The sequence below is a fragment of the Serinus canaria genome, chromosome 20 (genome assembly GCF_022539315.1).
Source record: "Serinus canaria isolate serCan28SL12 chromosome 20, serCan2020, whole genome shotgun sequence".
Taxonomy (NCBI): Eukaryota; Metazoa; Chordata; class Aves; order Passeriformes; family Fringillidae; genus Serinus; species Serinus canaria.
In genome coordinates, this window is record NC_066333.1 from 1,108,437 (window position 1) to 1,120,258 (window position 11,822).

An 11,822-nucleotide genomic window follows, 5' to 3' on the forward strand; every position below is an offset into this window, starting at 1 on the left:
CGCTTACTGAGGTCACCGGCGCTGTCTCTGTGGTGCCAGCCTGGGCAGTGGTGGTGGTGGTGTCTCTGCTGCCCGGGGTGCCTCCGTCCACCTGCCAGAGCAAAGGAAACCAGGTGAGCCTGGAGGTGCCACCAGGGAGTGGGTGACACTTGCAGGGACAATGTGGCCATATCCTGCTGCCAGAGAAAGCCAGGGAGGGCAGTGAAGCTACAGCCAGCTGGTGGCTGTCACCACTACAGATGTTCCTGTGTGCCAGCACTGCCCAGCAGCATGGCAGGTGGGGCCAGGGACATTTAGACAATATCTCTGGCTGGACTTTAGCTTGTGTTTTTTGAAGACTTCACCACACCAAGGGTGAGCAGAGGCCCGCAACCACCACACAAAGCTGCCACCCTCCCAGTGCTGCTGCGAGGGACAGGCCTCAGTGATGCTTAGGGCAGCCTCAGGGCTCAGGCTCTCTGGGGAGCCACCATGTCACCTGGGCCGTGTCTGTGGTGCTGACCCGATGGGGAGCGGAGCCTTCTCCTTCGGGCTTCTTCACAGTCACAGCATCTGCTTTTGGGGCTGAGGGCTGCAGGAGGAACAGCAGAGAGTCAGCAGAGCCAGGCCCTGGGGCACGATGCCAACAGCCCTGAGTGCTCTGTTCATGGCATGGTGCTGGAAAGAGATGGCCTTTAAGGTCCCTTCCAGCCCAGCCACTCTAATTCTGTGCTCCTTGTGCAGCAGCCCCTGGCAAAGCATCCCTGCCCTGGTCCTTCGCAGGTGCCACACACACGATGTTCTGAGTGTCACATTGAGTCCTACCCAGGCAAACTACAGGGCTGGCCTACTGCCCTGGGCAGACAGGCACCACTTACAGTGCCCTGTGACCCACACACCCCAAATCAGGCCTGCTGCTCTGTCCCTGGGATTTTTTGGATAGATTTATAGACACCATGGATAAGGACAACTGTTCTTCAAAAGCCAACTGAGAGCCACCAAACCAGTTTCATGCCTGTGCTACAGTCATTTTGTGATCTGTACCAGCTCCTGGTGGCTCTGGGTACACCTGGAGTGTCAGAGCCACAGGGGAATGGACACAGGCTGCCAGCACTGCCCTGCTGCAGGAAACCGGAGCTGCCAAGGGTTCCTGCATGGGGGATGCTTCACCAGTGCTCAGTATTCCCGAGCCAACAGCACTGGAGTGGATCCCCCACAGCCACAGCTACACACCAGGGTTTCCAGGCTGGCTCAGAGACAGCTCCATATAATTGTGCAGCTCTTTCCTGGCTTTAGGTCGGGACTAATCTCAGCAGCTCTGGCCAGCACTGGGACTTACCTGCAGGGCTAGAGGCTGCCCTAGGTGGGTGGACCAGAGATGGCTCCGGCCCAGCACAGAGACAAGGCCATACGGAGCTAGGGCTGGTTCTGCTGTTCCATCCCCGTGAATGCACTCAGCCCCACACACATGCACATGCAATTTTGTTAGCCCTGCTATGACCCCTCCCAGCACAGAGTGACCCTCCATGAGCTCCAGGATGGCTCCACGAGGCCAATCCCTCCCAGCCCCAGCATGACCAGAGAGGTTAGTGGGCAGCACATGGCTCTGCACTACACAGACTGGTCACTGAATTCATGCAGGACACGAGGACAGCTCCGACAGTTAGTGCCACATTCCCTCCCTGCGGCACACATGCTGCTGTGGGCTGTGCCGGGGCAGCCACACGCAGGGACAGAGGTGACAACAACTTCTCCTGGTTAGCAGATGCATGAAGCACGCGACAGAGTCATGCAACACAGACACAGCGTGCACCAGGCAGGAACGGGGGGTGGCAGCCATGCTCCCCAAAAGCAGCCAGGAGCGCAACCCGCCAGGCAACGCTGGGTGCAAGGGACACGGAGGCACGATGGCACCGGGCCAGTCTCGGTGAATGGTGTCCCTGTGTACCTCTGGCTGGGAGACATCTGGGCTGGGCTGGGAGACCTTATCCCTGCCTTTGACATCCTCTTCCAGTCCAGGAACTACTTTGTCTGTGTGCTGGAAGGAAACCGGGCCTTCATCTTCTGTTTCACTCTTGTCCTTGTCCAGCTCGGGCAGGCTGCGGGAGATGTCCTCAAAGGCTGTGCCATGGAAGTCCCCGATGACGGTGAAGTCCACCTCCGCCTCCAGGCTGGAGGTTGAGCTGACGGTGATGCTGGAGCACTTGCGCTCGATGGCCAAGTGGTTGTCCTTCAGGAAGACCGAGTCCTTCTCCTGATCGGGCTCCTCGTCGCCGGTGTCGCTCTCGGGAGCCCTGTGCCGGGGCGGTTTCACCCTCTCCTCAGGGCCCTCCCTCATGCCCGCTCTCTGAAGGAGACACAATCGTGGAGAGACGGAGCCGTGAGCACCGCGGGGCAGCGCCGGTGGGGACACGGCAGCAGCAAGAGAAGGAAGGCTGCAGCAAACATCACAGGGTAGAGTCAAACACAACTCAAGCATGGAGACCGAAACCTTTCTGACAGCAGTGGCTTTGCTGGGGGAGAGAAGGCGACTCCACTGGATTGTGCCAAAAGTTTGTTGGCAATGAATCATCTCAAAAAGGCTCGGTCAGGCAAAAAAAAAGCTCGGCCAGTTTGGAGGCACTTCAGAGCGCTGGTGGAAGCAGATGGATGCAAAACATTGGGTCTGACAGGAGACATTCAGAAAGAGCTCAGACGAAGGGCTATCTGATGTCAGTGACTCAAAAAAAAACAAACAAGGGAAAGAAAGAGAGAAGAGTTTGAAAGGAAAGGGCCCATAAGCCACGGTGAGGGAGAAGCAAAGGAGGGTGCCAATTCCACTGAGGAGGAGTGAGCCAATTCCACTGAGCATCCTGTGAAGCATCACCCTGGGGGGAGGTCCAGCCCAACAGCTGCCCCGGGGTGAGTCTGCCCCACTGACATCAACTGCCCCTCCAGAGGCCTCTGGTGAGTCTCAGAGCGACCTGGTCAGTGTAATTGACAGCATGGCCAGAGCCAAGGGATGACCTCCCTCCATCCACTCTTCTCCAGACATGGACATACCTCTCAACTCTGCCATCGGAGGGGACGTATCCCATTGCCCCACTTTGCCATGAAGCCATGGAAAATCTACACCCAGTTGACCCTTAAGAACAGCTCTAAGCTCACCGATGCCAGAGAAAACCCCACCTCCTGGCCTCTGCACCAGGCGTTACAGCCAGGGCCATCCCCCACGGGCTGGGCCGTGCCAGCACACCCCTCCCTCAGCACTGTGGGAGGTTGAGAGGTATGGGTGAAACACAGGGTGTCCAGCAGCACCAGGGGAACACGCCTGCAGACACAGGTGGGGGGGTGTGTCTGACCAATACATACAGAGAGCCCTGCAAGGAGAGCGGAGGGGCAGCACAGCCCTGGCCGCGGGGCGAGCGCTCACACTGCCAGGAGAAGCACTTAGCAAAATAGCACTGAGACCTGCGAGACCACTCGAACAGCAGCCTTTACATTCTCTTCTTTCAGGCTGGATTTTACTGATGGGTCACATAAATCCTTTTCTTCCCCACTTGGTTGCTGAGATTTGCTCTGGATTAGAGAAAAGGGTTAGTTGGAAGGAAATGAACTCTGCAGGAGCTGCTCTAGCGCTCACGAGAGTGAGGGAAGCTACTCCATCAGCCGGCCACCAGCTCGCTGAAGGCAGGGCAGGGTGGCAGCTAAGCAAGAAGGGGTAATCAACCAACGTAGGAAATGCAGGGGTGAAGCTGGAAGCGTGGGCACGCTGCTGCTGGGGCTGCGTGTCCGTGACAGTCCCAGCTCCTCCAGCTACCCCCCGGCGCCCGCTCCTGCTCCCGGCCACGGAGCTCGGGTGCCCCTCTTGGGTTCAGCGAGCGGCATTCTCCAGGGGGCCAAAATGTTGGGGGGGCGCAAAACAAAAGCTGATGAACCGACTGGGCAGCGGCTGCGCATGCAGCCAGTGAAGCCTGACCACACACACAGACAGAGAGGACAGGGATGCAAAGCGCCTGCTGCCAGTCAATGGATGTGTGAGGAGCCACTGGACACGGGCAGAGCCACAGAACATGCGCATGAATGTCACGTCCGGTCGGCTTGGTGCAGTTACCACGGCCTCGGCCAGGGTGAGCTCACAGCCGGAGTCGGGTGAGGCCAGGTCGGCACTGTCTTCTTCGTGCTCGGGCTCAGCAGAGACTCGTTCCTTCAGGGAGTGAGGCTGGGAGGTGTCTCCTGAACCAGCCCCTTGCCTGAGGGCCAAGGCGCCCACGCTGGACAGAGGTCTCACTGCAGAGGGTGAGGAGAGGCTGGTGCTCAAAGGCAGATCCTGTGCCAGATTTGCCTTCCCTGTGGCTGTCACCAATGTTTCAGCTTCAGGCACATGCTCTTGTCCCTCCTGGGTTGCCCTTTGCTCCGCTTTGCCTTGCTCAAACATCTTGATCTTGGAGGCCATGGAAGTTTCCCTGTAACTCTTGCTGTCTTCCTGGCTTCCTGGGGCCATGGCAGCATCCCTGTGCTCCTGGGCCACAGCTCCTGCCAGCCCAGCCACCCACACCCCAGGCTCTGCTGGATGTGTCTCACCACTTGATTGCCCTGTTGTGCCTTCATTCACCAGGGCAGAGAGCTGGGATGCCTTGCTTCCTTGGCACAATCCTGCTGCAGGGGACTGGAAGGGTGGGACATCAGCAGCTGCTCTAGGGGGAGAGTCATCCTGTGGTGGCTGCTCTGGAGATAGGTCACTGTCCCTGGTGCTTTCTGTGACTGTCTGGCTCCCACCCTGCAGATCTTGTCCAACACTGAACTCCGAGTCCCGCTGCGGCTCTTGTGTTTTGGGATCTGCAGTGTGGAGGGGCAAATCCCTCAGGATTGTCTCAGTCTGGTGTTCAGCATCTTCCCCCTTGGGGGGCAGCTCAGCCATGCCAAAGCTTTTGCCATGGGACAGTTCTTCTATCCCAGAGCCTTCATCTCTAGTCGGCTTCCCTGACCCTGAACCCTGGAAGAGCTCTTTGATCATGGGCTTCTCTTCCTGCACTGGCTCTTCAGTGGCAGGCACGTTGCTCTGTGTTGTGTCCATGTCCTGGGCCACCTCCCTGGTGGCCAGGTCTCTAACCTGGATCGACTCTGCTGCAGTGTTTGTGTTTTGGGGTGGTTCTCCTGTAACAGGACTTTTCACCTCATGGGGTTTCCATGAGGCAAATCCCACATTTTGGGATTGCTCTTCAGCTTCGGGATTAGTGCCCATGGGTAGTGCCACCTCCACAGAGGGGCTCACATGCTCGGGCATGGCCACCTCTCTGGCAGGGCTGGTGCCCAGGGACAGGTCTGTGCCCTGAGGCTCCATACCTGGAGATGGCTCCACAGGGACTGGGCTGGGTTTCTGGGGAAGGGGTGGAGGGACAGGAGCACTGGGTTTGTCCCCCTCCAGCCCCATGGTGTGAGTGTGGCCCTGCCAAGATCCAGCTGATGATGGAGGTGACTTGGGCTCTATCTCTTCCATCTGAAGAACCACTCTGGTACTTTCCTCCCTGTCACTGTCTCCTACAACCCTTCCTGAGAGCCCCTCCAGTGCTGGGCAGATGTCTAGGCTCCCTCTGTGCTCCTCAGCCCTGGGGCCATCCCCTGTCAGGCCACATGGCTTCAAGCCTCCCCCCGAGCTCTGCAGCTCCATCTCCTCTGGTCTCACCTCCTGGGAACCGAGCAGGCCTTCACTTCCCACGGGTGCTTCTCCAGGCACCCCCGCACCAGGTGCTTTCTCTGGCTGCAGGGACAGCTCTTTCCACCCTGAGAGGGGATGTCCCTCCAGGCTGGTCTCATCACAGCTCATCCCAGGTGGCTCTTGTGCTCCAGTGGGTTTTTCAGACACTGTCCTGTGCTGGTGACTTGCTGAGGACAGGGCTTGGAACCCTTCTGCCACAGGTGTGACATGCTCGGACCCCTCCCTGGATGTGTTTACTGGGGCTTCTGGTCTCTCCTCCAAGCCAAGCCACCCACCAGTGTCCGAGACCAGATGTGCTTTACTGTCCTTCTCCTCCCCCTCTGGATCTCCTAAGTAGATGATCCTCTGGGTTGCAGAAGTCTCTGAGCTGTCATCGCCAGCCTTCACTTTAATTTTCAGGAGCTCTGGGGCCGTGGCTGGCACTCTGGCCTCCTGCTTCCTGAAGGTTGCAGAAGCACGGTCCTTGGAGAGCACCTCACTTTCTCCCTGGGGAAGCTCTGGCTCCAAAATCTTGGTCCTTTGCCTCTCTTCAGGCTGCTGACAGGGCTTGGGCAGCCCTGGCTCCTTGGTGGCTGCACCTTTGCCCGACTCTGGGGGCTCCCCCTCTGCACTTTCAGTGGGTGGATGTGCCTCCCCTGGGCTGGACTCACTCCTGCTTTCCTTCTCATAGAGCTCATCCTCCCACACAGACTCAAAATCCTCAGGACTAGCAATCATTTTGGCTCTCTTCCTCGTCTCCAAGGCTGCAGCTGCCGGCTCTTCCTGGCCTGCCACGTCCTTGGCTTTCCCTACCGTCACCACCACTTTCGTCAGGCTCCCACTCGTGTTCCCCTCCGAGGTCCCTGCACGTGCTTCTTCTGTCTTGGCTCTCAGAGTTTTCCTCAGAGCTACAGCTTCCAGCCTAGGGGCTTCTCTCTCTATAAATACCCAGTGCTCCGAGCCCTGCATTGCAATTGGAGCAAGAAGAGTTAAACGCATAAGACACCCTGGCCCTGAGTGCTGCTGGCACAAGTAGCACAGCTAGTCTGCCTGGCACGGGGCTGGCTACATCATCATCATCATCACTGTCATTATTATTATTATTATTATTATTATTATTATTATTATTATTATTATTATTATTATTATTATTACTATTGTTCTTTTCAAGGCCAGAGTTGAGGCTCTGTACAAAGAGCCTAGCCACTCATTGATGGAGAGAGGGGCTGGAAATAAGGGGCTGATGTCACACTGGGGACCGAGCCAGTGTCCTCTCTGGGGACAGTGCTCTGCTCTGGGTAGTGGCTCACAGACACACCTGCAATACCTGGGGCTCAGCTGGTGGCACAGAGTGGGAGTGGAGTGTTCTTGTCCCAGCAGACACAAGAACAGCCACCAGGGTCTCTCTGGAAGCAGGGGAACACAGCTGGCTGCCCCCTTGTTTTCAGCTGCCTCTGGCAACTCCCAGGGGTGAGATTTCATTGGAAGCAAGGCCCTGGGTTTTGGGTAGCTTCACTCTCAGCATTATCCACTAAGATAATAGTGGATAATGCTGAGATCTAAGTGCTCTAAGATTTTGTCAGACTTCCAAGAGCACGAGCAGGGAAAGAAACCACTGCAAGCCATCAGCAAGGCCCTGTCCCTTTCCTACAAGATGCTGCAGCTCAGATTCCCCAAAAGACCATCCCTCCTTTCCAGCTCATCAGGGACATCTCCTCAGAACCCAGCCATGCTGAAAACAAGTGTTCAGCAACTGTCACCTGTGAAAGGCTCCCTGTGAAGTGTAAAAGACCACGGGCTCAGCAGCAGGACCAAGCAAAGGCCACGGAGCATCCTGCAGCACGGCCACAGCAGGAATGTCACCGTGCTGCTGGCAGGGGACACCAGGTCACTGCTGCCAGGGACACCTTGTACAATCCATGTGCTCATCCTGCACATCAGCTAAAGGCCTCATGAGGGCCAAGAACAAAACACCGCTAAAATCCAGCCACTTTTGGAACAGCAGGTAGGAAATAACTCATGGGAAGAGAGTTTCAGGAGAACATCTGCACCATGAGGCAGCTCAGCCACCCCTGGCAGCACATGAGGAGGGCAGTGCTGGGGGTCCCCATGGGGCTGGCACTGCCCATGGCATGGCACAGCCTGCCTGGGCACAGCCTGCAGCAGGGGCAAGGATGGCCCTCGAGGGCACTAGGATGCACTCCAGGCCCCAGGAGGGGGCTGCCTGTCCATGCCCTCTCCAGCCAGGAATAGTTGGAAACATGAGCCTCACCCCATGCAGGGCACTGGGGGAATGTTTGGAGCAGTTGCACCCAAAATGCAAACCTAGTGACTGATACTGGAGAAGGGGAAACAGGGGGCAGAGGGGAGCAGAGCCAGAGGGAGGGAAGATAATATTAGAGGAGAGTAAGAAAGGAGGAAAACCAGTTACTAATGGAAGAGCTCCCACAAGGAAATGAGAAGTCAGTGAAAGCCCCAGCAGAAGAATGCCATTCCCAGCTGCTGCTTTCTCTGCCAGGTGTCAAAGGAAGCAGAACTCCCTTGGCACAGCGCTGCAGGCCCTGCTCCTGCCCTCACTGCAGCCCCTCACCTGCCCCTGCCCCAGGCTCTGCCAAGATTCCCTTTGCCCCCAAAAACCCCCAAGAGCCCGCAGGGAAGCACCTGGGGGCTGTGCTGTGGTACAGCCTGTGGGCCCCCACAAAAGAGCACCCCACCCCTGAGGGCAGGAAAGTACCAGCTTCTTGCAGTGCCAGGATATCCACGGGGACGGGCAGCAAGGGCACCCTCCTCCTCTGGTGCCAGAGGGATCCTTGGCAAGGACTCTGCCCTGGTCAGGCAGCCCCTCTGAGCAGCAGAGTCTGCAGGAGACCTGACCCCCAGCACCCTCCAGCACGAGCCTCTCCCATAGCCCCTTACCCTGCACCAGCTCCTTTCATCCACTCCTGCCTCCAGTGCAGCTTTTGTTCCTTCCCAGTCCATGAAACTGGGAACAGAGCCCATCAGTGCCTGCCAGGAGCAGTGGCTGCCCCGGGGCTGTTCCCAGGTGGATGTGAGCCGTGGCAGCAGCATCCCCCCCTGACTGGGCAGCCCTGCTGGTGTCTGGCCCTCAGTGCCTCTGCACTCCCTCCTGTCCAGCAGCCACACTCAACCAGGACATCGCTCACTTTCCTGAGGGTGCAGCAGCTTCTCTCCTGCTCCTGCCCTGCTGTCTCACTGCTGAAACCATTCTCAGCCAGGACAAAGATGGACAGCTTGTAGGCATGTGTACAAATCTCCTCAGCAAAGCCCTCTCATTTCTCTTCTCTGGCTGCAAACCAGAGTCCTTCGGAGGAGATCTTCCCTGAGCAAAGAAGATGATTTTCTTCAGGCTCCTCTTCTGAGTTAAGGTCCAAGATAAATGTAGATCAAAAAGTCTGACCCCTGGAACATCTTCATCCATTACAGGACCTCTTCACCAGTCAGGAAAACCCCAAAGTTTCAGATTTATTCCCAAACCAGCTTCTTCAGACTCTTGAGATGAGCACAGCCCAGCTCAAGGGACATCCAGCTCCTCGGTGTGATGTGAACTCTGCTCTGGAGGGCTGTGGCCACAGCTCACAGCTCAGGGCAGCCCTTCTGTCTCCAGAGACTGAGGGCTCTGGGGGATGCTTGGAGCAAATCTCTGGATACTAGGGCACATCCCCCGGGGAAGCAGGGAGCTTGTAAGCTTTGGAGGTCAGTGGGCTGGAGGATGGAGCCACGACAAAGCTGCCTCTGAAGGGATGATGCTGGGAAGGCTCTGTCCAGAAACCAGCCTTAACCTCCCACGGGATAAGTGACTTTCACACTTCTGCCCTCCCTCCCTCCCTCCCCATGCATCTGCTCTAGGGACAGGAGCAACTGGGAAGGCCATTCCCACTGTGGCCTAGGCAGCACAAGAGACAGAAAGGAAAGAGAACAGCAGCAAGCAGAGACAGCCTCTGCTCCTACCAACGGGGGCCACAGCCCTGGAGAGCCCCAGGCATGTGGGGGGCTTCTCCCTTGGGCATCCTTCAGTGCCCCTACTGCCTTTCTCTGCTCTGAGAGAGACCCAGCTCACCTGAGAGGAAAGCACAGCCTCAGGCAAGGATAATGAGGGAATCAAATGTTGGGACAAAACTGGGGGCTAGAGAGGCTCCCGGCGCTGCCCAGTCCAGCGCTCCTATCCTCCAGCAGGAGTGGGGTCAGAGGGCTGGAAGTGACAAACCACCCAAGCCCAGTGGGCCTGCAGCCCAGGGGACCTTCTGGCAGTGATGAGAACTCCAGGCTCTGCAGATGTGCTGTCCTTGTGCCATCACCCCCTTGGGGTCACGAACCTCTCAGGGAGACCACAGGCTCTGGCCTGTGGGTATACATGGGGACATATCAGGGCCAAGTCTCAGTCACAGATGCCTGGAGAGAAACCACTGGTGAGGCCACCTTAGCACCTGCACCCCAGCTCAGGCTGGGCACACCGAGGGCAAGACTACTCAGGAGATGAATGTACACCTCACACCTGCTGTTTCCGTCCTCCAGCTCCCAAATACTGGAATGGGGAGGGTGCCAACATGGACCAGGAGATGCTGCTGCTCCGTTGAAGGTGCCATATCCTTCCTGAAGCCCAGGCTGTGCCCTGACCCCCATCCTGCCTCCTGGGGATTGTTTCAGCCAGCCCACGTTCAGGCTCCTGCCCATGCTAGTGACTTCTGCATGGTCTAAGGGACATCCACTTGGAGCAAGAGTGTGCCCAGCCTGTCCCCCACCCCTCTGCCTCTCCCTGGGGTGCTCAAGCAGGACAAGTGTCCCAGCACCACATGTCCTTGGGGCAAATCATGCCAGAACCAAGGCTCAAATGCCAGCCTGCTTTTGCACAGTGAAGGCACAACTCTTGGCTGTCCCCTCCCTTGAGCTAAACCCACACACAGGGGGTGCTGAGAGCTCACACCCCTCACACTGATGGAGCGTCACCTGGCTGTGCACAGGCATGGCTTCAAGGATGCCTCCAAGGATGCCCTTTGTCAGGGTGCCTGGGCCTAGGGAACTCCAGCTGCAGCCAGGACAGCCTGAGGCTGCTGGAGCAGCCACCCAGGTGTCCAGGCCATCGGGTCACCTCTGCCTTGGGACCCTCAGCACTGGGCTCCAGCACAGCCCCGCACCAGCACTGGGAACTCTCTCCAGGAACACAGAGTCCAGCAGGAACAGCCAGGGGAGAGGTTTCACCAACAGCCCTGTCCTGGGAGGGGTCCTGCCTATCACCAGAAAGGGCACCCACCAATGGGCAGCTCTGCTCAGAGGGCACAAGACCCCTTGGCAGGCTGGGGACCCCCATGGTGGGAGTGAGAGGTGGGGGAGAAAGGGAATGGTGACAACCTCAGGAGAGGAGACAAGGCTTTTCTGTGTGAAAGACTCCATGCTTAGGGAAGCTCCATGCTCAGATGCAAAATCCTCTAAGGTGTCCTCTTCCATCGTCTGTGCCAGCATGGAAACCCCAGCACCCACGGGGAGAGAGAGAGGGAGACAGAGACAGAGAGACAGAAACAAAGAGAAAGAGAGAGAGAGAGAGAGAAAGAGAGAATTTGAGAAGGAATGAAGGAACAAAGGGTGGGCAGGTGGGTGAGTGGATGGATGAATGGATGGAAAGATGTATAGATAGATGGACAGAGGTTACAGCTGTGCCAGCTCTAGATGCTCCATTCACAGCTCTGCACCTGATATATTCCATGGTAAAAGCAATGTGGGGGAAAGCCCCTCTTCCTCTTCCCAGCCGAGTGCTCTGTGAGGGGCCACAGCCCCCCCCATCTCTGGGCAGTGCTGGGCCCACTGGGAACACGGACACATCCCAAACTCCCCACAGAGCCTGTGCCCTCTCCATGACAGGGGGCAGCCAGGGCAGAGCAGCCCCACATGTGGCACCCACCCTCCTGGAGCCATGTCCCCTGCTGTGGGCACAGCACTGGCTCAGAGACCCGCCAAGGGACAGCAGGCAGGGAAGGTCCCTGGCAGGGGGACAGGGCATCCAGGCTGGCAAGGGGACACGCCTGTCACATGCTGCCTGCACTGAGCCCAGCAGGGACCCAGGCCACAGAGCCCAGCTGTGCCACATCCACACCCCTCCAGCACCTGGGGCTTTGTCCTGGCACCCCAGTTCCAGTGCTCTCCTGTTGCCCCA

General features: G+C 57.8%; 1 protein-coding gene and 1 long non-coding RNA gene across 5 annotated transcripts in view; both read right to left on the reverse strand.

Annotated features, from left to right (window-relative positions):
- LOC127060296 (uncharacterized) overlaps positions 1–11,822 on the reverse strand; it is a 75,572-nt gene that overhangs the window by 15,860 nt on the left and 47,890 nt on the right. The window lies entirely within an intron of this gene.
- EPB41L1 (erythrocyte membrane protein band 4.1 like 1) overlaps positions 1–11,822 on the reverse strand; it is a 62,394-nt gene that overhangs the window by 7,097 nt on the left and 43,475 nt on the right. The window contains exons 15-17 of one of the 4 annotated variants that reach the window (XM_050982061.1): positions 1,928–2,326; positions 503–571; positions 8–91 (exon numbers count right to left, since the gene is read on the reverse strand). In XM_050982061.1, coding sequence (XP_050838018.1) covers positions 8–91; positions 503–571; positions 1,928–2,326 — 552 coding nt within the window. Of the gene's footprint in view, positions 1–7; positions 92–478; positions 572–1,927; positions 2,327–11,822 lie in introns of all 4 variants that reach the window. The other 3 variants (XM_050982060.1, XM_050982062.1, XM_050982065.1) reach the window with 3 other exon arrangements.